Source organism: Nerophis lumbriciformis, linkage group LG05 (assembly GCF_033978685.3).
Source record: "Nerophis lumbriciformis linkage group LG05, RoL_Nlum_v2.1, whole genome shotgun sequence".
NCBI classification, from domain to species: Eukaryota; Metazoa; Chordata; class Actinopteri; order Syngnathiformes; family Syngnathidae; genus Nerophis; species Nerophis lumbriciformis.
The window spans coordinates 32171212-32194021 of NC_084552.2; the positions used below are offsets into that span (position 1 = coordinate 32171212).

Below are 22810 nucleotides of genomic sequence, written 5' to 3' on the forward strand. Positions count from 1 at the left end.
GAGAATAAGTGCCAAATGTATTTTTCTGAGCCGTACTGCTTTTACTTATTCATCTAAATGCAGCAAGAGTCGTCGAGAAACTCCCCAGTAATTGTTGTCAGATGTCACAAGTGGAGGTAAAACTAGGGAAGTTGAGGGGAAGAAAACATAAGTGAAGGAAGTTGGGGAGAGGGGGTGGCCTGGTGTTTGGGTGGGTGTTGCAGAAGGAAAGTTTTGAAAGGGTGAAAAAGTTGCATTGTGGAAAAATAAACACTGTGTGAGATGCATGCTTGCGTGTGTGTGCGTGTGTGGGTGTCTGTGTGTGTGTGTGTGTGTGCGCATGTGTGTGTGTACGGTGCATGCGTTGGTGTGTCCTCCAAGGGAAATGTTTGACACGCCCCAGAATGTTCAACAGGAAGCCAAGAGGAGAGAGAATGTGTGTGTGTGTGTGTGTGTGTGTGTGTGTGTGTGTGTGTGTGTGTGTGTGTGTGTGTGTGTGTGTAGAACATAAACTTAATACAACCTCTCTTGTCCCAATTAGGCATCAGAGGCTATGGAGGACTGCGTGCAGGGGGCGCTCTCATCTCTTTACCCTCCCTTTGAAAGTACAGCACCTCCTCTCCTCTCGCAGGTACATCACACACATGCATGCGTGCACACAGAAACAGACAAAAGACACACGGCGCTCACACATGTTTACATGTTCTTCAATGTGTTTTCCCAGGTCTTCTCCGTGCTGGAGTCCACCTACCAGCACGACAGCCTGCGTTACCTCCTGGACTACTTTGTTCCTGCCAAACACCTCCTGCACAAGCTGCAGCAGCATGCCTGTGTGAGTCTATCGGAGAATAAAGTAGCATGCATAAAACTCTTGCTCACTATAGAGTAAAGTTAAGACTCTGCAGTGCACACACATGCACTTGCAAGGTTTTGTTTTTCCTTGTTGCTGAGCTGCAGCAAGATGTTGAGTCATGACAATAATTATTTCCAGATGTGTGCAAGGAGGAAAAGAGAGAGATTGAGAGAGCGAGAGAAAGAGAGAGAGAGAGAGAGAGAGAGAGAGAGAGAGAGAGAGAGAGAGAGAGACCTTGACTATTAACGGAGGGAGTTTTAGGGAGAGAAAGATTGGTAGTGTGGGCTTCATTTACAAGCCAGCCTGCCTGAAAAATTGAAGATACTCTAAGTTGCAGACTACAGTGGGCTCTTTGAGACTGAGGGTGGGGCAAAGAGGGATGGGGGGGAAAGAGTTGAAAACTCATTGAAAGAGGGAAGGAGCTGAAGGAAGACAGGAGCTACAGAAAGTCGACTCACTCACAAACATTTGGAGGGGAAAAAAGTCACCAAAGTTACGGCGACAGCTTACAGACTTGTCCAAAGACGAACAGAGGTCACAAAAGGCAGACGTGAGGGAGGACTTTAGTGAAATATCCCAAACACAACATGACAAGTCTTAGAAGTTAAACTAGCAGTCTTAACAGTTGACCATGTTTTAAGAATTCATATGCTCTTTTTGTCTACTCCACCTCAGTCCCAGTACCTGGGTTGCCTCTTCCTCCACTCTGGCTGGCCGTTGTGTCTCGGCGAGAAAGTGGTGGTCCAGCTCTCTACGCTGGACTGGAGGCTCCTGCGCTGTAATGACTTCTACCTGCAGGTGGTGCCCTTCTCCACGCGCTGTCCCCGCCTTGCTCTGAAGTGTCTTGCCCCAGGGGGTCGCACCGTCCAAGAAATCCTTGTTCCCGAGTCCCAGCACCCTCTTGTGTTTACCAGCGAGTGGCTTCACTCCATCAACAAAGAACGTGGCCACAAAAGGGAAGGTAAAGCTCGGAAGGGCCATGGTCAAAGTGCATGTGGGGTTGAGGGAAGTGGCTTATGCTCAGCGCACCTTGATTTTTCTCTTTAGTTGGCGGTGGCCTTGATACCTGCTTGGTGAGCAGTTGTGACGGTGTGGTGCGCCTTCCATGGAAAGAGGTGGTTTACCCCAAATTTATCCATGACCCATCTGAGGAAGCTGGCCTGATCTCCAACCCCGAGGGTGGCTACATGTCCCAGCGTCAGCCCAGTGAAGGGGAAAGCAGCTTTGGGGGCTGGGGCGGCTCTTCTTCCGGAGAACTTGACTCCTGGTCTTGGGATGAGGAAGAAGAGAATGTCTTACCGCCGGATGGTTTGGAATTAGAGGCTGCACTGCCTCGGCGAAGGCGCAGTGAAGATGGGCTTGGGCGGACATCGAGACGCCCTGAACTTGATGGAGACTATGTGGAGCTGCTGGAGCCAAGAGGGGGTCCAGATGGGGGTGTTGACTCAAAGCAGAGGTACCTTGAGATGCATGCAATATCCAAAACCAAGACATTGCCTCTTTGCAAGAGGGGTAGGGCCTTTAAGGTCCGGAGGGGAAAAATTGTGGGCTATGGACGAATGGATGGCTTTGGCAGCTTTCGAGGGATTGCTGGAGTCAAATCCGATTTGACTACTCCCAAGGAGCATGTGCAATCACCTATGCCTCCGCCAGGAAACATAGACGCAAGACAATCTTACTCCTCTTCTACTCAGGATGATGATGATGATGATGGTGACAAAACAAAAAGAGACACTGAGGTAAGTTTTGATGGCCTGTTTAGAGAGCGGAGGCCTGGCGTTGGTGGTGAGCGAGAGATTAATGGGATTACGCAACCATGCAAAGAGGACATAAAGAGCAAACACTCTGAGAGCAGTGATAGTTTGGTCCCCATAGAACACCTCGACTCCATTAACCTTAAAGTCGGGCATGTTATAGAGGGATGCTCCGATCAGGGCTCCCATTCAGACTTTGTGTTTGAGGATACAGATAAACCACTTGGTGGAAACAGTGATGCAGCAAAGCCAACATTGGATGAAACAAACACATCATTCACTGCAGATGCAGCTTGCACCATCACAGATAGTGCCAAAATAGCACAGACGGAACAGGATGAAGGTAGAAAAAAGAATAAAGACTTTTCAAGAGGAAAGGAAGTCAAAGCTTCAGGATTCAGAGCTCCAAGGTATTATTTATATGTAAAACACAACCTTAATGTGAGTGTTTAGTATTTTATAAAAGCATCTTGTGCTTCATCTCAAGGAGGAAGAAAAGAGGAATGGGGGCCAAAGGTAGGGCTCGGTCAGGTGGACGGACTGCCCAGAAAGGTTCCAAACTACAGGGGAAAGCTCCCCCTCATCCAAGCTCCACTTCCTGCTGCAGCTCAACAAAACAATCTGTCACAGAGGAATGTCTTTCACAACCGATAGGACTCGAGTCATCTGACGTTGAATGCATTTCGACTCACGTTGGCTCGAAGAGGAGCAGTGGAGGTTGGATTAAATACTAGACTTTCTAAATGAACCCAGAAAGAGTGAATTGTCCTTTTGTATCTCACAACAGCGGCTCCATCTTTGCCTTTGCCGGTCTGCAACGGCCAATCATGCACCTTAAACCACTCCAATGGCGAGGGTAGCGAGAGAAACAAACTCAACGGTATCGCATGTGAAGAGCATCCCTTGCTTCGTGAACTGGACAAAGAGCTCCTGCAATCAGGACGGCTGAGGATGATGGGTATTTTCCAAAAATTATACCTTTGATTGATACATTTATTTCACAGTATCATCTTTAATAATACCACTTCCCGACGGACCACAGGTACGGTGGACAGGTTGGGACGTGCTCTAGTTATAGCAGAGACGGACGCATCTGGGCAAGATTCCAACAGCAAAGAGTTGGCCCGGATCCTGGCCTGCTACCACAAGATGACCTTGTAACCCTAAACTTGCATTTGAGTGACTTAAGATAGAGGTTCTGACTTTGACACATATTTCCTTTTATCCTATTTTATCAGACCTGTAGCTAAACAAAAAGGTGTGACAGTGTTGGTGGACAGCAGAGGCTCATCGCCATCCTCGCACTGCCTCTGTGCACTAAGATTATTCCAGGTGAGCGACCACAATGAGAGAACGCTTGCACAGCAGCTGATTGTACATGTGCGTTACAGCGTTTGGTTCCTAATGGTCTTGGATCAGTGCTGGTTTTGGTGAATGAAGAGCAAGAGACTATGTCTTATAACCTTGAAGAGGGAACAGAGGTCAGTGGCCCCTTTAGTCCGGTTTGATACAAAATTGTCATACCACAATGTTAACTTTGTGCATGCTATCCTGGTCTTACTTTGCATTAGCTGGCATTTCTCAGCCTCACACACACATTGTGCACATTTTAAGAAAATAGCTCAAATTGTTGCATATTGGCGTGTCAAGTGGCAACCCATAATTGTGTTAGCTCATATATGTGCTTGACCTTTAGTGGAGCCTTTTGCCACATGCTCCAGACTGCATTCCTGGCATGAGATTGCATCCTTTTCCTGTCTCAGGTCCATGTAGTGCGAGGAACAGGGGTCCTTCAGCAGTTTGTAGACAGGCAACAGCTGCCCACAGAGATAGGGGGTGACTTTAGCCACTGCCACTCAGACTGGCTCTCCTTTCGACTGGTAAGAAACACTCATTCCTTTCCATTAATTATCATTTGAGATAGGAAAATGAGCTGGAAATGGTTACTTTTTTTAAACAGATTTTCTCCCAGGCTTACACAAGAATTTCACATCATTTCAGAGCTTGGAAAGTCTGACTGAGCGCTGCGAGAGCGCCCTCCTCCTACTGAGAGATGCACTACAATCCATAGACAGAGAGCCAGTGGTCAACAACATAAAGGTGAGTAGGAGAATGTTGTTTCATTCGATTTGTCCACCGGATAAGGTTAATGCTGGTTTTTCAGGATGTTCCTGCGAGCATCGATAAGCACCGCTGCCTCATGACGAGTGTCCTCGCCGACCAGCGCTTAACTGAGCTCCAGCATAGGGGCGGGGCCTGGCTGGCAGGATTGACCAATAGTGCATCCGGGCTGTCACGGAAGTCGCCAGATTGCAGGTAAAAGACGCCTACCGTGTGAAATAGGGCTGGGTATCTCTGGGTACCTCACAATACGATACAATATTAGAAATATGGCTCACAATATTGATAATATCTCAATATGGCAATGCTGCAAAAATGTAGGAATAAAACAAAGAAAATTTGGCTGGTGTCAAATTATATATTTTTGCATCATATTTTAACCAGAGTACAAACAGCAATTGTGCAAAAACAATGTAGTGCAAAATAATTGTTATAAAAGACAAATAGTGAAACTATTTTAAACTCAGTAAATACAACATACACGTCTCAAATAGATCAAATCCACAGTGCAAACATAACAAATATTTATAAAAAAAAAAAAAAAATTCTCTTTTAGGCAGATTGGCCTAAATATTTCCTAAAGAACTAAATGTGAACAAGCCTCGGCTCAAAAAAAAAAAGAGTTGACACTTGTTTGGTTTGACGAACTGGTAGGCAGTGGCACAGTCATTTGTGCAAGCTCAGGGTGGCGATAAACAATGTGGTCACGCATGATCGTCATGCTACCCATGTAGCGAATTTTCTTCAAACACTTCTTACACAATGCAAAGTCCTAGCGTTGTCAGTGGCGGGCCGTGCGTTTCCCACCTAGGCCTTCAGTGATTTCCGACTTCAATGATTACCTCTCAAAATACCATAATTGATGTCACCACATGATCATTGCTGGAGAAATACTATACAGGAACACATTATTGGGCATTGAACCACATCAACAGTATACAAAATGAGGTATTTTCTGGCGCATTTAAAAAAGAAATTATAACGTATCAGCAATTAAAACATATACCGTAAATGTATCTGCTTGGCTTATGCAACTTCCGGTCAATAAAGTTTGATTCAAAGTACACACTTCTCAAAGATATATTAACTGCCCTGACCACATGATGGCGACAAATACACATGTAACAATGTTAATTCAATAACAAGCATGACACACTTTAACAATAAGAGTTTACAACTTTTAATTGTAACAGAACATCTACTGTCAACAACGTGTGATCTGATTGGCTATCGCAGCTGTCTATCAACTCCATGTGTTGTCAAATTCATCCGCTAACGGTCCCGGTGAGTATCCAATCACAGGACGCGTAAATGTCACGTTCAACGTGAGGCCATCTAGAAGGCCTTACTGACAACAACTCGTGATCTGATTGGCTATGGCAACTGTCTATCAACTGTATGTCCCCGTTCACTTACAGTGCATTGTTGATTCTGAATGCTCCGGGCAGATTTGGTACAACATGGCAACATAAGCTAGCTGAATTCTGATTGGATACAAACTAAAACTAAAAACAAAAGCAGTGGAACGTGCATAATATGACATCATAATATGAATCATTTTAGATATTTAGGGAAAGTAAATAAAAAAATGTTTTAATCTTTAATTATGATCATGATTTCTGGTTACGTTAGACCAGCAAAGAAGGCCTTGCTGGCCCTGACGGCACACCACTGAGCGTTGTCCAAACCACGCTATTGAATTTCCAGTTCCAACATTATAACACCTTTAATTGTTTCATCTTCTTCTTCGTCTTTCTTATTCTTCTGTGACTCGCGCTCAATTTTCAGCCACTCGCATGAGGGTTCTCACCTGAACATGCAAGGCGAATAGAAGTACTTTATAGCGGAAAAAAATACAAACACGTGACCAGATGTACCGATATTCTTATTGTGAGGTTAAATGTCTCGACGGTTTGGTATTAAGATACAGTGTTACCTCAGCACGTCACGGTTTACTGACTGCTGTCTCAGTAAATTGTGGATTTAAAGTGTCATTGGGAACATTGAGATTTGCGTGCCCATTCATTTAAAGGGCCCCTCTCATGCTGACTACATTGGCACTTATTTCAGATTTCTGGACCTGAAATTATGTTGATAGGTAAAATTACCCCAAAATAGACACAATAGTGCTTTTAGGCTTGTTTTCAAACAAGATAAGGCACATTTTGGAAGGCCCACTTTTAGCTCCGATATGTTAGCGGGCCTGCATCAGCCTGCTGATGTCACCCACCGCAGGCAGTTTCATATCACATGTGTTTTGGTGGAATCTTCATCCCAAATAATGTTATTTTTGCAGAGAATTTGAAAGAATGATCAAATATGGCTGCTAGATGCATTGTTGCAGGTTGTAGCAATACAACTAAAGAAGGGGTGCCTGCCTATATTTCCAAATGATGGGAATATGAAGAAAATATGGAACTCTCCAGTCAAATTGACTGTGTCTTTTACGTTTCATGTTAAAAATACCTTGGTTTTAAAAGTTAAAGTTATAGTTCCAATGATTGTCACACACACATTAGGCGTGGTGAAATGTGTCCTCTGCATTTGACCCATCCCCATGTTCACCCCCTGGGAGGTGAGGGGAGCAGTGAGCAGCAGCGGTGGCCATGCCCTGGGAATCATTTGGTGATTTAACCCCCAATTCCAACCCTTGATGCTGAGTGCCAAGCAGGGAGGTAATGAGTCCCATTTTTATAGTCTTTGGTATGACTTGGCTGGGGTTTGAACTCACAACCTCCCAGTCTCAGGCCGGACACTCTAACCACAAGGCCACTGAGCTGGTTTAGAGTGTATAAAGTGTTTCAAGAGCATAGGAAGTGTTTGGAATTGTGTGCAAAAGCTTATGCAGAGTGTGTGGTGGGCTTGCAAGGGTTTTAAATGCATATAATATAAATATAAATAAGGGCAATTCAAACTTTTTCCAGGGAGGGCCGTATACAGTAAAATTGAAAGATGTATACATCCATCCATCTCTTCATTTTGTACTGCTTGTCCCTTTAGGGATTGCGGGTGAGCTGGAGCCTATCCCAGCTGCACGCGGGCAGAAGGTGGGGTAAACCCTGGACAACTTGCCACCTAGATGTATAATTTTGGAATTTAAAAAGGGACTTAAACCAATACAATATGGGTCAACCAATATATGCTAAACTATCCGAGCAAAGCATTTCACAACTTTTGTGTCATATAGGTAAAGCAATGTATTTGAGATATTTAATTTCTTATTATTATTTACTAATATTATTCAGCCAACTAAAACCTTTTTGAAGACTTTAGCACACTTTAAAAAGTACCGTATTTTGCAAAAAAATTGTCCACATGTTCATCATGACAAGATGCCCGGAAATCATATACAGTAAGACACACATGAAAACCATTTTGGTGTCCAAGTTCAATTTTTTCTTGTTTTTTTTTATGTAATGTTCTAATCCGAGATGAGTTTATTTTGTCCTTAGAATGTGGGCCAATAAAAAAATAGTTGTGGGCCTCAGTTTGAACACCCCGGATATGAATTATTAAAATAAAAGGCGCCCCTACTTTGCGGAAATTGACTTACACCCCCGCAATAAGAAGGGAACACATTATTGTCACATTCCTGCTATGTCTTTTCTCAACTTGGTGATTAAAAATGGATCATTCCCTTAATGTACGGTTATAAAACATTCCAATGTTGCTTAGATTTGTGGATGACTTCCAGACTGGGAAGTTGTTTGTCTTCTGGAAAATAATGAAAACCAGCTGGAGAAGAAGATTGTTATGTTTGTGCTGGTTTTTGTATGCAATCCACAACTTTGGCAGATTAAACGAGAATCAGTCCATTGCAGTAGTTACATAACTGGGACTCAAACTCGTTAAAACCTGATCTCCTTTTTCTCCTGTAAGGGCGGCACTCGCTGCAACCTCCAAACTTTACGACAGCGTGGACGACGCACTCCATCGACTGGTGCAACTGTCCAACCAGAGAGGTCATGACTTGGACGCGCTGGGACGACTGGCCAGCTTGGTGGATCAGCTGAAAAAGGTGATTTTGAGAGAACATACATAAATTCTATCCATGTTTGCTAATATCTTCATGATTTCAATCCCAGTGTGACCAGGAGATTGAGCAAGTCCAAGGGCAGCTGGACGACTACAAGGAGCCACCCCTTTCGCTCAGCAGACTTTCGCTCAAGCAGCAAAAGTTCAAAACATTACGAGAAACTGCAAATGTGAGCGTTGGCTTCAGAAGTTGTCATGTGTACGAAGATTAAAACATGTTTTAGTTTCACAATGTTAGGTTAAAGCCATACAGAACTAGATTGTTGATTACTTTGACACCACCTAGTGGTAATGTGCTGTACAGAAATACCTGACGCAATTAAATCCTGCAGGAGCTGCACAGTCGGACTCTCTCTGTGCTCAGTGACTTGGAGACATGGTCTGAGTTAGAATGGGTCGGCCTGAATGACATTCAGATCCAACTTCCTCCGGTCAGGGAACGTCTGCGGGACATGTCCCACTGTCTGTCCGACTGCTGGACCACGCTGGACAACACGCAGAGGCTGCTCTCCACTCTGACTGAGGTCAGCTGACACAGGACATCCTGCAAACACAGGAGGCTTTGACATGAAGCTTTGATATCTCATTTCAGGCCACTCAATGGTGCGATGAAGTGTCCTCCAACTCCTCATCTTCATCCTCCCCCATCTGCCCTCTGGCCTCTCTACCTCCCATTCCGCCGTCCCGCTTCCAGGATGCCCAGTCGTTAGCCATCGAGCTGGGTGGGGGGACACTCCTGGATCTCTGGACTCAGACGATGGAGCGTTACCAGCGGACTGTAGCACAGGTGAAGCCGCGCTTCCTCCAGTCTGACCGCTCCCAAAACCATGGCCAGGTTAAGCCCAGACCCCCCACCGCCAGCCACCTGTGGGATGTGTTGGGTCTAGAGGGAGAGGGGGAATGGGGAATGGGGGGCGGAGGAGGTGAGGATGGTTTGCAGTCCTGGGGATCGCTGGCGTCGCTGTTCAGGCCGCAGACCTGCTCTACGCTGAAGATAGGAGATGAGCGAGGGAACAAAAAAGAGGTGGCAGGGGGAGGAAAGTTCCTGCAGAACCTTCTAAATTCAGCAAAGAAAAGTGTGAGTACATTTGATTTGTTTTGTACTCATTCTGCAGGAGCACAGAGTTCTTAGTCAAGTCTGTACCATTTCAGCCCACAGAGCCACCCCACCCTCCAAAGCCGCCAAGAAAAAGACACCCCAGTTTTGACCTCCAGGCCCTCCTGGCACCTCGCAGAGGCGCTGCCATTCCAAAACCTGCCGAGTCCCCGACAGGTGGTGTGAGCCGTACCTCCCCCATGTCTTGGCTGGGGCGACGGGCGCTGGCAGACCCGGTCATCACCACCAGCATGGCCACTGCCGTGCCAGGATGGAGCGGCCCCGCTGGAGGAGGAGGTGGTGTGTTGATCAGGGGAGTGGAGGTCAGCAGCAAGGAGGTGGTGGACCACACTGGGTCACCACGGCAACATGTGCTGCTGGGCAGAACCGAGAGGGAAACGGGGAGCGAACGGGCGCAATCGACGGCTCAGAGGTGTTGGACCCCTTTTCACTAAGTTTTTCTCTGTGTGTGCGTGTGTATGAGTGGTTCGAAATCTCATGTCATCATTACTACTTGGTCTATGTGCCCACTTACAGTACCATCTCTTCTCTCCCTCCCATGCAGCAAGCTTTACTTGCTCTGGTGCAGGATGCTGAGCAGCGAGCGACAGTACATGGCCGTCCTCAAGGGGGTGGAGGAGACCTACCTCCCCCTGCTGGAGCGCTCAGACACGCCCGCCTTTATCAGGGGGAAAGCAGATACCCTCTTCCCCAACTGGACTGGCCTGAACAACTTCCACTCGCAGTACCTACTCCCTGCCATGGAAGACGCGCTTGTGCAAAGCCTTCTGCAACAGGACTGTTTCAGCAAATATGTGAGTCGAAGGTTTAGAGGGGGGGTCACATCATACATCCATTTTGTCTTCATAAAAAAGTTATTTGGTTTACTTTGTCACAGCGGGAGCAGTTTCTGCAGTATTCTCAGTACATCCGGAACAAACCCAAACTGGACTCCACGCTGGTCACACAAGCTACTGACTTCTTTAAAGTGAGTCATCTTTGAACATCAGCTCATAGGCGCCGATCCCGTGGGTGCTTCGGGGCCCGCGCACCCACGAACAATGCCGAGCACTCATGTGGGATTGATTGCATCTTTCAATCTTTAAAATAATTTTTGAAAATCTATCTTCTCCGTGTTAGTTTTGTGGCGAGTTGAGCCACTTTTGCATAACAAATAAGTTACAAATCACATCAGGATTTCATTGTGCCCGACAGTGAACTAATGACGCAATCATCTTGACTTTGAACATACTGCACACAATTGAATGAAGGCTTACTTACTCAACAGCCTTACATGTCACACTGAGGGTGGCAGTATGAACAATGCCAACACTGTCATAAATATGTGCTATATAGTGAAACCACACCAAACAACAACAATATAAACAGTACAGAACAAATTCTCAGAATTCCCTGCAGCACCAACTCTTCCAGAACGCTACGATATAAACAAACGCCATTGGTGGATCTACACCTAACATCCACTGTAAGTAAGTAGTACAATAGTGTATCTAGTTGATACTACTATGATTACATCGATATTTTTTAGCATCACAAAATCTTCTTTTTTAAAAAAATGTATATTATGTGTATAAACTCAGGAAATATGGCCCTGGACACATGAGGACTTCTAATATGACCAATGTATGATTCTGTAACGACTTAGTATCGGATCGATTCCCAAATTTGTGGTATCATCCAAAACTAATGTATAGTATCAAACAACAGAAGAATAAGTGAATATCACATTTTAACCGAAGTGTAGATAGGACATGTTGAAACAGAAAATAACCACTTGTCCTTAATCATTTTGACAAAAATAAAAGAATAAGAAATGACACAATATGTTACTGCATACGTCAGCAGCTAAATTAGGAGCCTTTGTTTGTTACTACTAAAAGACAAGTTGTCTTGTATGTTAACTATTTTATTTAAGGACAAACTTGCAATAAAAAAACCTATGTTTAATGTACCCTAAGATTTTTTTTGTTAAAAAAGACTTTAGAGTAAATCTTATTTCCAGGTCTTCATACAAGTTCTGACCGAATAAACTGAAGTAGAGGAAATGAAGTGGGAAAGCTGATTACATGTTAAATGTACACGACGAAAGCCAATTATGGCGGATTATGGCGGGAAAGCTGCTAAAAAAGAAAGCGGCACGGTGGGGTTACTGACGGAGCCCCACAAATACACTCTCACAGGGCTGCAGGGTACAATTCCATCAAACCACCACTAGGAGGCGTTCTTAGATTGTGTTTACAGTTTCGATGCTCTGAAGATGAATTCATCAATGATGGAAACATGGGATTAAAGAGATTATTTTCTTATATTTTACATGTGAGCCACCCACACATTCATTCATTCATTCATCGTCATTTTGGTTTTTAAGTAAAATAATGTGTCTTCTTATCAAATGCATGCTTGTGTCTTCGACATGACCTGACGCACCCCTCATCATCTCCACCCTCCCACAGTCCAAGCTCCCCGCTGCCTCCCCCGTCTCGCCTCTGTCCTTCCCTCACTGCCTGCAGGCCCCGACTCAGAGACTAGAGCAGTACTGTGAGGCCCTGGGGGAGCTGGGTGGCATCAACCCCGCCTCAGACTCCGCCCTCTCCATCCTGAGACACGTCCAGCGGCACGGCGAGGACCTCAGGGCCAGTGACCTCATCGTCGGGTGTCCGGTGAGAGAGCCTGTCCCACTTTGGGATATCCCATTTTCTTTGCTCAACAAGAAGAAGACACTAGCATGTAAAGCAACGATATGACTTAGACTTAGACTTCCTTTTTATTGTCATTCTAATTTGAACTTTACAGTACAGATAAGAACAAAATTTCGTTGCATTAACTCATGGTAGTGCAGGACAAAAGAGCAATAAGGTGCAGATATAAATAGAATACTGTACATATAAATATATTGCACTTTTGCATAAGCATCCAAATTTATGGATGTATGTTATATTGTCTTTATAGTCCAGCGAGTTAATCCATTTTTGAGGGGAATTGAGGGGATTATTATGATGCGTTCAAGAGTCTTATGGCCTGAGGGAAGAAGCTGTTACAGAACCTGGAGGTTCTGCTACGGAGGCTGCGGAACCTCTTTCTAGAGTCCAGCAGTGAAAACAGTTCTTGGTGGGGGTGGGAGGAGTCTCTGCAGATTGTCTGAGCCCTGGTCAGGCAGCGGCTTTTTGCGATCTCCTGCATAGGAGGATGAGGAGTCCTGATAATCTTTTCCGCTTGCTGTCCTCACCACTCTCTGGAGAGACTTCCAGTCTGAGGCATTGCAGGCTCCAGTACAGACAGAGATCTAGTTGGTCAGTAGGCTCTCTATAGTGCCTCTGTAGAATGTGCTGAGAATGGGGGGAGAGAGCTGTGCTTTTTTCATTTGCTGAGCTCTTTTTACAAGAGCTCCGGTGTGTAGGGACCAGGTCATATTGTCAGTTATCTGCACCCCCAGGAACTTGGTGCTGCTTACGATCTCCACTGCTGTGCCGTTGATGAAGACTGGATATGAGTCCTGATGTGTTGTCATCTGTGTGTTTGTCAAGATCGCCGTAGCAGAGCGTGGCGAGCTAGTGCGTCAAGGCGAGCTGACGGTATGCGGCGGCACCCGCAGGAAGCGTGTCGGCGTAAGGAGGGTCTTCCTATACCAGCACGCTATCATCTTTACCAAGCACAAGAGCGCCGGGCCAGGACGTTGCGCCTACAGCTACAAATACTGCATGAAGGTACGTCATGAAAGAAAATATCTGTTACCCAGAGGTCCATCGTACTGTGACTTCCTTACGCCATCCACTCCATACCTTCCTGACCTCCCACCCTACTCCCCGCAGACGGCAGACATGGCCCTGACACAGAGTGTGGGTGAAGAGGGCGTCAAGTTTGAAGTTTGGGTACGACAGGCTCCCCGGCTACGTGACTGCATCATGTTGCAGGCCCGGGACAGAGACGAGCGCAAGACTTGGACCCAGGACATCGCTCACATGCTGTGGACTCATGCCATCAACAACACAGGTGATCACTGACCCCGGACAGATCAAAATGACTGAAATTACCTAACACTCTAGAGCAAGAGGTGTCAAACTCATTTTAGATCGGGGGCCACGTGGAGAAAAATCTACTCCCAAGTGGGCCGAACTGTTAAAATGACAGCACAATAACTTAAAAATAAAAACAACTTCAGATTGTTCTCTTTGTTTAAAAATAGAACATTCTGAAATTGTACAAATCATAATGTTGGGTTTCTCTTACCTTACATGTTGCAGTTAATAGTATTCTATTTGTCATTTTGATTTTTATATCATCAGTCAACTCATTGGGGTTAATTTTCAATCTATCAAGATAAAAAAAAAATATCAAAATCAAATTACAGGATGTTATTTATGTAGTTTGATCATTTTCCTCGACTGATGTACTTACATCATGTGGTTTATTTTGTACATATGCAGCATCATCTACAAAGACACAAATATTTGCTATTGCGACATCCAGTAAACACATTTAGAACAGCTGTTTCTTTCATTCAAAATTTTTAGGTTAATTTTCATACTGAGCAAACTCATCCCGCGGGGCGGGATGAGTTTGACACCCCTGGTCTAGAGTTAACATGCCACCTGTTGCTTTGGCCTCTGTAAAAATATGTGCATTTGTGTTGTCAGAGTTGTGTCTGAAGGAGTCGCTGTGCATGGGCGTGTCCAGCAAGCTGCTGCTGGACGCCAGCGGAAGTCAAACCTCATCAGAGTTGGACTCGGCCTGCAGCCTCAGCGACAGAGGTGGGTTTTTTGATGGACATTTCCTGTGCTGCTTTCCTTGGTTCGCAGTGTGCCATTAAAGGAAAATGAAAATATTCCGATTTTGCGAAAGGTTTAAGTTTTAATTTGGAAACATTTTCTGACCTACACTATATTGCCAAAAGTATTTGGCCACCTGCCTTGACTCACATATGAACTTGAAGTGCCATCCCATTCCTAACCCATAGGGTTCAATATTATGTGGGTCCACCTTTTGCAGCTGTCCACAAGGTTGCGGAGTGTGTTTATAGGAATTTTCGACCATTCTTCCAAAAGCGCATTGGTGAGGTCACACACTGATGTTGGTGATGTTGGTCGAGAAGGCCTGGCTCTCAGTCTCCGTTCTAATTCATCCCAAAGGTGTTCTATCGGGTTCAAGTCAGGACTCTGTGCAGGCCAGTCAAGTTCATCCTCACCAGACTCTGTCACCCATGTTTTTTTGGACCTTGTTTTGTGCGTGCACTGGTGCACAGTCATGTTGGAAGAGGAAGGGACCCGCTCCAAACTGTTCCCACAAGGTTGGGAGCATGGAATTGTCCAAAATGTTTTGGTATCCTTAGTTCCTTTCACTGGAACTAAGGGGCCCAGTCCAACTTCTGAAAAACAACCCCAAACCATAATTCCTCCTCCACCAAATTTCCCATTTGGCACAATGCAGTCCGAAATGTACCGTTCTCCTGGCAACCTCCAAACCCAGACTAGTCCATCAGATTGCCAGATGGAAAAGTGTGATTCATTGGTGAGGTCACACACTGATGTTGGTGATGTTGGTCGAGAAAGCCTGGCTCTCAGTCTCCGTTCTAATTCATCCCAAAGGTGTTCTATCGGGTTCAAGTCAGGACTCTGTGCAGGCCAGTCAAGTTCATCCTCACCAGACTCTGTCACCCATGTTTTTTTGGACCTTGTTTTGTGCGTGCACTGGTGCACAGTCATGTTGGAAGAGGAAGGGACCCGCTCCAAACTGTTCCCACAAGGTTGGGAGCATGGAATTGTCCAAAATGTTTTGGTATCCTTAGTTCCTTTCACTGGAACTCCTTAGTCCCAGTCCAACTTCTGAAAAACAACCCCAAACCATAATTCCTCCTCCACCAAATTTCCCATTCGGCACAATGCAGTCCGAAATGTACCGTTCTCCTGGCAACCTCCAAACCCAGACTCGTTCATCAGATTGCCAGATGGAAAAGTGTGATTCATCACTACAGAGAAGCGTCTCCACTGCTCTAAAGTCCAGTGGCTACGTGCTTTACACCACTGCATCGGACGCTTTGCATTGGACTTGGTGATGTACGGCTTAGAGGCAGCTGCTCGGCCATGGAAACCCATTCCATGAAGCTCTCTGCGTACCGTACGTGGGCTAATTGGAAGGTCACATGAAGTTTGGAGCTCTGTAGCAACTGACTGTGCAGAAAGTCTTTGCACTATGCGCTTCAGCATGTGCTGTCCGCTCTCTGTCAGTTTACATGGCCTACCACTTTGTGGCTGAGTTGCTGTTGTTCCCAAACTCTTTCATTTTCTTGTGATGAAGCCCACAGTTGACTTTGGAATATTTAGGAGCGAGGACATTTCACGACTGGATTTGTTGCACAGGTCCAGGTCATAGCATCCTATGACAGTTCCACGCTGGAAATCGCTGAGCTCCTGAGAGCGGCCCATTCTTTCACAAATGTTTGTAGAAACAGTCTCCATGCCTAAGTGCTTGATTATATACACCTGTGGCTGGTCCAAGTGATTAGGACACCTGATTCTCATCATTTGGATGGGTGGCCAAATACTTTTGGCAATATAGTGTACTTTGGGTCCATGAGGACAAGGGAGTTTTGCCTGACCCTTTGGGTTAAATATGTACTATGGAAGCAACATGACAAAATTTGATTTTCCCTAATTGCTATGAAAACCAACGGCTCGAAAATGGAAGGTTGTAGGCCAGTGTAATGCACATTATGGCCTCCGGGTGTCTCATTGTAGGCCATCATTAACTGTCCTGTGGGATGAAGGCTAGTTACTAAAATGGCCTCAGAGTCTCTTAGTCGCTCTCTCATGTCTTTCCGAAATGCTCCTGTTAACTCTTCCCCTCACACTTTAGTGCACAGCAGCTGCTCAGACTCCTCCTCCGTCGGAAGCCACAAGGAGGGGGGGTCCCCGGCATCAGGGAGGGGCTCCGGATTGACAGGCAGCTCTCAGGTGACTTATCTTGTATTGAACACACGATAACAGCCTGGCTCACAGATGCTATTTATTTCTCCTCGCCAGATCCAGTCGCCCTCTACCGCAGTGTAGCCGTCACTGCACCGCGAGTAAGTTCCGGAACTGGTACTCTGGTTACTTACTCAGGTGGCAGCTGAGGAGCTAGAAACAGTATTCAATGTCGAGAAGCAATGTTTACAGTTCACATTCCCTCTGAAAGTGCTCACAACCAAGCTAAACTGGACTGGAAGGAAGAACTTTTATTGGTCTGAATTGACCCCCGTGCAACTCCTCGCTGTCTATAATATGAACAGAATCTACATCTCACCCTATTAAAGCGTGACAAGCGCCAGCGGGGTCTCCGCAGGCCGCCATCTTGGATGTGCCAGTCCGCGGGGCTGGCAGAGTCAATGACACCGACTTGAATCGCACAAAGCGGCCATTGTGTGACCCCCGCCGCACCCCCACCGGGCTGAACAAACCACTCAGTCTAAACTGCCCGACTGCATCACATGACCCAGGCATTTGATGGTAAACAGGAAGTGGCGAGTGGCGCCGTTCATCCAGCCTTTTAGGGTCACGCCGATGTATAGGTGGGACTGTGCACACGCACACTTTTGCAATGTCATGAGAAGTGTGGGGAGGGTTTAAAGTGACCATAATGTAATATGTTCATACAGTATATTCTGCATGCCAAAGGCAAGTACATTTGTGTGCCTCCATTTGATGGAGACTTTGTTTAATATTGAGTTAAATATCATTTAGTTCATGTGTAGCTATGTAGACTGTCTCTTTCAGGATGCATCATTCTTGCACAACATTGCCGACCACTTTACTCAGTTTACAGGAAGGAATGTCGGTGCAAGCATCTCCTTGTATAATAAAAACTGGATATTGACACCTTTCTGGGGGTTGTGCGTGTGTGTGTACATGTGCATGTGATGTGTGTGTGTGTGTGCGCTCACATGATCATAGCAAACGATCCAATCATGACTTTTGGCTAAATTTAAACAAGATGTGTGACATTAAACACAAAGAGGATTGACTAATGGATTAATTGTTGCTTCTTCAGAGGGAGGGGAGACTCCGTGGAACAGCCCGCTGTTACACGCAGGCCTACTTCACCCTCAGCCATTTGATACATGCACCACCATATCAAATAGTTGCACGGATCAAATGCCTAAAAGGAGAGAGGCTATATTGTGTGGATGTGTGTGTAAGGAATGGGAGATAAAGGCCCGAGGGGAGGTGGGGAGGAGTGGGGGGGGAGACAGGAAGGGGCAGAGCCGGGGGGGAGTGAGGGACAGGAGGTGGGAATGATGGGAAATGAGCGACAGACAGGGAGGCTCAGTGGAGGGCAGAGAAGAAGAAAAGAGTGAGCAGCTCATAGAAAGACAGAGACACAAAAAAGTGGAACTTTACCCCCCCGCTCCCCCTCCTAACCTCCCATTCTGGAATGGCGAGGGCCGAGAGAGAGTGAGAGCGGCGGGCGAGGCAAGGAGGAAAATGGGTGGGGGTGTGGGGGTGTGGGGGTGTGGGGGGGGGGGGCGATTGGGGGGGGGGGGGGGGGGGAGTGGGATGTTGACTGTGGCAAACAAAGAGAACGTGAAGAGAATGAGTCGGGGGGGAGACATCAAAGGGATTTTTCAGGCCTGGTTACCGGGACAACAGACATTTGCATGCGATTAGCTTTTTACATCATATTAGGAAGGGTTAGGGTGGGGGAGGGCTCAGCCAGGCAACTATACATCATACACACACGCACGCACGCACGCACACACGCACACACACACACACACACACACACACTCTGTATGAGGCTGGTCATCAGGCGTTAACATGACTTACAGGGAGGCAGTCGAGCGGTGATTTTTGTAAACCTCCCATCAAGCTGCGAGGGGGTCTGTTGGGGGGGGGGGGGGGGGGGTCTCTTACACTGCAGACATTTAAGCACAGTGAATCTTTTTATGTTTGCTTTGACACCAACAATCGCTCAAAAGATTCCCCCCAACCCCGCACCCCCTGAAAGACCTTTTAATTGGCATACTTCAAACCCTGCAGAGCTGGCCTCTGCCAAAGAGACTCCATTTTGGTCATTCAAATTCCATTCAGCATCACATGCAACATTCATATCAATAATGATGCAGGCTCATCCCAGCAGCGATAGTCTTCCACGAGTGTGTCCCATTCTTTTACACATGGGGGACTCCAGATCAGGATTCCAAGTCAGGAGGGGTCATGCTGGGTCAAATCTTCACGCTTGTGTGTTTACTTTACATTGTTCCACCGAATCTCTAAAAGCCATCAAATGTGTTTCTGTGTAACATTATCCCTCCATATTTCTCCTCCCCTGCTTCCTCCTCCTCCCATCCATCCATCCTGTCTCTCTCTCTCTCGCTCTTTTTGAGTGCGATGCTTCAGTGCCCTCAGTATTGTGGCAGCATTGTGCCAGTAGGCGTCGCCGTGACAGCCGTTGTCACGGTAGCATTGTTGAGGGGGGTTGATGTGTGTGTGTGTGTGTGTGTGTGTGTGTGTGTGTGTGTGTGTGTGTGTGTGTGTGTGTGTGTGTGTGTGTGTGCGTGGAGTGTATTACAGTATCAATACACTGACACTGCGACAAAAAGGACAGCCGCCATAGCCACATATCACTCCTCCTCTTACTCACCCCTAAATCAATCCCTCCTCCCTTCCATTGATTTCTCCCTGAATATCCTCCTCACAACAAACACACACACACACACACACACACACACACACGTCCTCAACCCATCTCCCCCGTCACACACTTTCCCCACATCTTTCATTTCATCCCCTCCCTCATGTCTGCAATATCGCCTGCCCTTCTCTCCATCTCCCTCCACTCCTCACCCCTCATCTCCCTCCCTTGTGGCTGTTTTTGTTTTTTGTGTATGCGTGCGTGTGTGTGTGTGTGTGTGTGTGTGTGTGTGTGTGCCTCACGCTCTCTCTGCATATTAATTGGTGCATTTCTGCTGCGGCGGTGCAAACAATCAAAGCATCACAGGCGCCTGCCGATGCCATTATTGTGGTGTACACAACTACACACACACACACACACACACACACACAATTCATAATATATGTACACACATGTGAAATGATAGACTCACACAACTAAGCTGCTGACATTGTCATTATGCACACACACGCACACACACACACGCACACATGCAAAGTGAGCACACAATAGCAGACTAACAATGCCTGATCCAGGAGATATGTTATGTGTCAGCAAAGGAGTGTGTGTGTGTGTGTGTGTGTGTGTGTGTGTGTGTGTGTGTGTGTGTGTGTGTGTACATCTGCAGAGAGAAGCACGCACAAGCTACACACTCACCTTACTGCCTCGTGGCGTGACAACTCGATGCAAGTAAGCCACATGTGCACATTTCAAATGCTCTTTGACTTCACTCTTGGGTTGACATTGATCTTTGCACTGTAGGTGTAAGGTGCTGGTGCAAGGAGACCCGAACACTTTAGACTCTTTGCAGTCTTTTGGTTTCATTCTGGGTCAGCGTCAGGCCAGTTCACAATGCAAAAGTACTACAAATTTCAACTGATTTTAAACAAAAAAAAAGGTGTGCTTTTAAGTTAAAGTACCACTGATAGTCACACACAAGCTAGGTGTGGTGAAATTACCCTCTGCATTTGACCCATCCCCTTGTTCCACCCCCTGAGAGGTGAGGGGAGCAGTGAGCAGCAGCGGTGGCCGCGCTCTGGAATCATTTTGGTGATTTAACCCCCAATTCCAACCCTTGATGCTGAGTGCCAAGCAGGGTGCCATTTTTATAGTCTTTGGTATGACTCACGACCTACCGATCTTGTAACCCCGTAACACACCTGTGCCATTCCAAAAAGTCCAATATTGTTATTGCAGTGATAAACTAAACAATACCTTAGTGCAGTGTTTTTCAACCACTGTGCCGCGGCACACTAGTGTGTCGTCTGGTGTGCCGTGGGAGATTATCTAATTTCACCTATTTGGGTTAAAAATATTTTTTGCAAACCAGTAATTATAGTCTGCAAATTATGTGTTGTTGTTGAGTGTCTGTGCTGTCTAGAGCTCGGCAGAGTAAACGTGTAATACTCTTCCATATCAGTAGGTGGCAGCCGCGAGCTAATTGCTTTATAAATGTCGGGAACAGCGGAACGCAGTGTGCAGGTAAAAAGGTGTCTGGTGAGTGCCTTTAAGAAAAGGTATTGAAGCTTTAAGAAGGCTATGCAGAACAAAACTAAAACTGAACTGGCTACAAAGTAAACAAAAACAGAATGCTGGACGACAGCAAAGACTTACTGTGGAGCAAAGACGCCGTCCACAATGTACATCCGAACATGACACGACAATCAACAATGTCCCCACAAAGAAGGATAAAAACAACTGAAATATTCTTGATTGCTAAAACAAAGTAGATGCGGGAAATGTCACTCAAAGGAAGACATTAAACTGCGACAGGAAAATACCAAAAAAAGAGAAAAAGCCACCAAAACAGGAGCGCAAGACAAGAACTAAAACACTACACAGGAAAACAGCAAAAAAACTCAAAATAAGTCACGGCATGATGTGACAGGTGGTGACAGTACACCTACTTTGAGACAAGAGCTATAGTGATGCATGGTTGGTTATGGTTTAAAGTCATATCCAACAATTGTGACAACGAGTTTCGTTTTTAATGATTTCTGATGGTGGTGTTTTTCAACGCAAAAGATGTGCCTCGGCTCAAAAAAGGTTGAAAAACACCGCCTTCGTGTGTGGCCTTGTCTTAGCGTCTGTCAACAGAGACTTCATCAGGAAACAGGCAAAATTAAGCAAAACAGTCAATAAAACAACACACTGAGTATAATGAACACACATTTCTTAACATCTGACAACAGTAACTAAACAAACAAGGACAAGTAATAAGCAAAAGAGTGTCTAAAATGTGTGGGTGATTAAGCTATTCAGAATATTGGAAGGGGACAAGAGAGACAGCATGTGCTGTTTGGCTCTATAATAGGGACTTTTGTGGGGTCCAACTTCTTTCTCTGACCTTAGATCTTGAACAGCTGATATTATACAATTTGAAAGAACTAAAAGTCCAGAGGACGAGTTGTGCAAGTTTGTGTGTCCTTGTCTTGTACGTGTGTCGGCTCTCAAGATGTAACGATATGAAAATGTCATATCACAGTTATTTCGACCAAAATTCTCAGTTATTATCATTATCATCACAGGCTCAAAAAATACTTACATACACTGAAATCTTCCGACCAAGTTTTTTCAAATAACTAAAATAGACAAATTGTTAGAAAACCCACTATTTTGCATGTTTTGCATTTGCTTCACTGATAGTGTTTAAGTCTTAGTATGTTATCGGTTTTAATGTCTAAGCTTTTATTGTTTTAAACATTGATTTGTACTGTAGCACTTTAAGATGTATTTAAATGAAAGTGCGCAACATATGAAATCTATTATTTATTATTTCTGAGGGTCCTACTCTGTTCTGAGGGTCCTACTCTGTTCAGCGGCCCTTGAACACAACCGTAAAAACACTTACCGGTACGTCTCGTGTATTTTTTTTTTTTAATTAAGAAAGTAGGATTACTCTGTTTTAAGAGAGCACAGCTTTTAGGTTCAATGTGTACAAGTGAATAGCTTAGTTGCTCAGACAGCAATGTGTTTATACAAGTTTTAAAGTCAAAGTTAAAGTCCCAAACGTTTGTCACACACTAGGTGTGGTGAAATTTGTCCTCTGCATTTTACCCATCCCCATGTTCACCCCCTGGGAGGTGAGGGGAGCAGTGAGCAGCAGAGTGCATCGCGCTCGGGAATCATTTTGGTTATTTAACCCCCAATTCCAACCCTTGATGCGGACTCCCAAGCAGGTACTCAGCAAAATGAGTCCCATTTTTTTTGTAGTCTTTGGTATGACTCGGCCGGGGTTTGAACACACAACCTCCCAGTCTCAGGGCGGACACTCTAACCACAAGGTCACTGAGGGGTGTCATTTTT

The 22810-nt window shown here is 45.6% G+C and overlaps 1 protein-coding gene across 1 annotated transcript in view; it reads left to right on the forward strand.

Moving 5' to 3' along the window:
• Positions 1-17714, forward strand: part of arhgef40 (Rho guanine nucleotide exchange factor (GEF) 40) — a 31737-nt gene extending 14023 nt beyond the window's left edge. Inside the window, exons 2-26 of the mRNA XM_061960815.2 lie at positions 521-610; positions 704-811; positions 1508-1793; positions 1880-2996; positions 3074-3303; positions 3374-3544; positions 3629-3743; positions 3825-3918; positions 3978-4067; positions 4350-4466; positions 4588-4686; positions 4751-4902; positions 8587-8725; positions 8793-8912; positions 9075-9266; positions 9335-9820; positions 9895-10271; positions 10404-10653; positions 10737-10826; positions 12313-12519; positions 13384-13563; positions 13669-13849; positions 14494-14607; positions 16709-16806; positions 16876-17714. Of these exons, the coding sequence (XP_061816799.1) occupies positions 521-610; positions 704-811; positions 1508-1793; positions 1880-2996; positions 3074-3303; positions 3374-3544; positions 3629-3743; positions 3825-3918; positions 3978-4067; positions 4350-4466; positions 4588-4686; positions 4751-4902; positions 8587-8725; positions 8793-8912; positions 9075-9266; positions 9335-9820; positions 9895-10271; positions 10404-10653; positions 10737-10826; positions 12313-12519; positions 13384-13563; positions 13669-13849; positions 14494-14607; positions 16709-16806; positions 16876-16902 (5130 nt within the window). The 3' untranslated portion in view covers positions 16903-17714. The remainder of the gene's footprint in view (positions 1-520; positions 611-703; positions 812-1507; positions 1794-1879; positions 2997-3073; positions 3304-3373; positions 3545-3628; positions 3744-3824; positions 3919-3977; positions 4068-4349; positions 4467-4587; positions 4687-4750; positions 4903-8586; positions 8726-8792; positions 8913-9074; positions 9267-9334; positions 9821-9894; positions 10272-10403; positions 10654-10736; positions 10827-12312; positions 12520-13383; positions 13564-13668; positions 13850-14493; positions 14608-16708; positions 16807-16875) is intronic.
• Positions 17715-22810: the final 5096 nt, after the last annotated feature.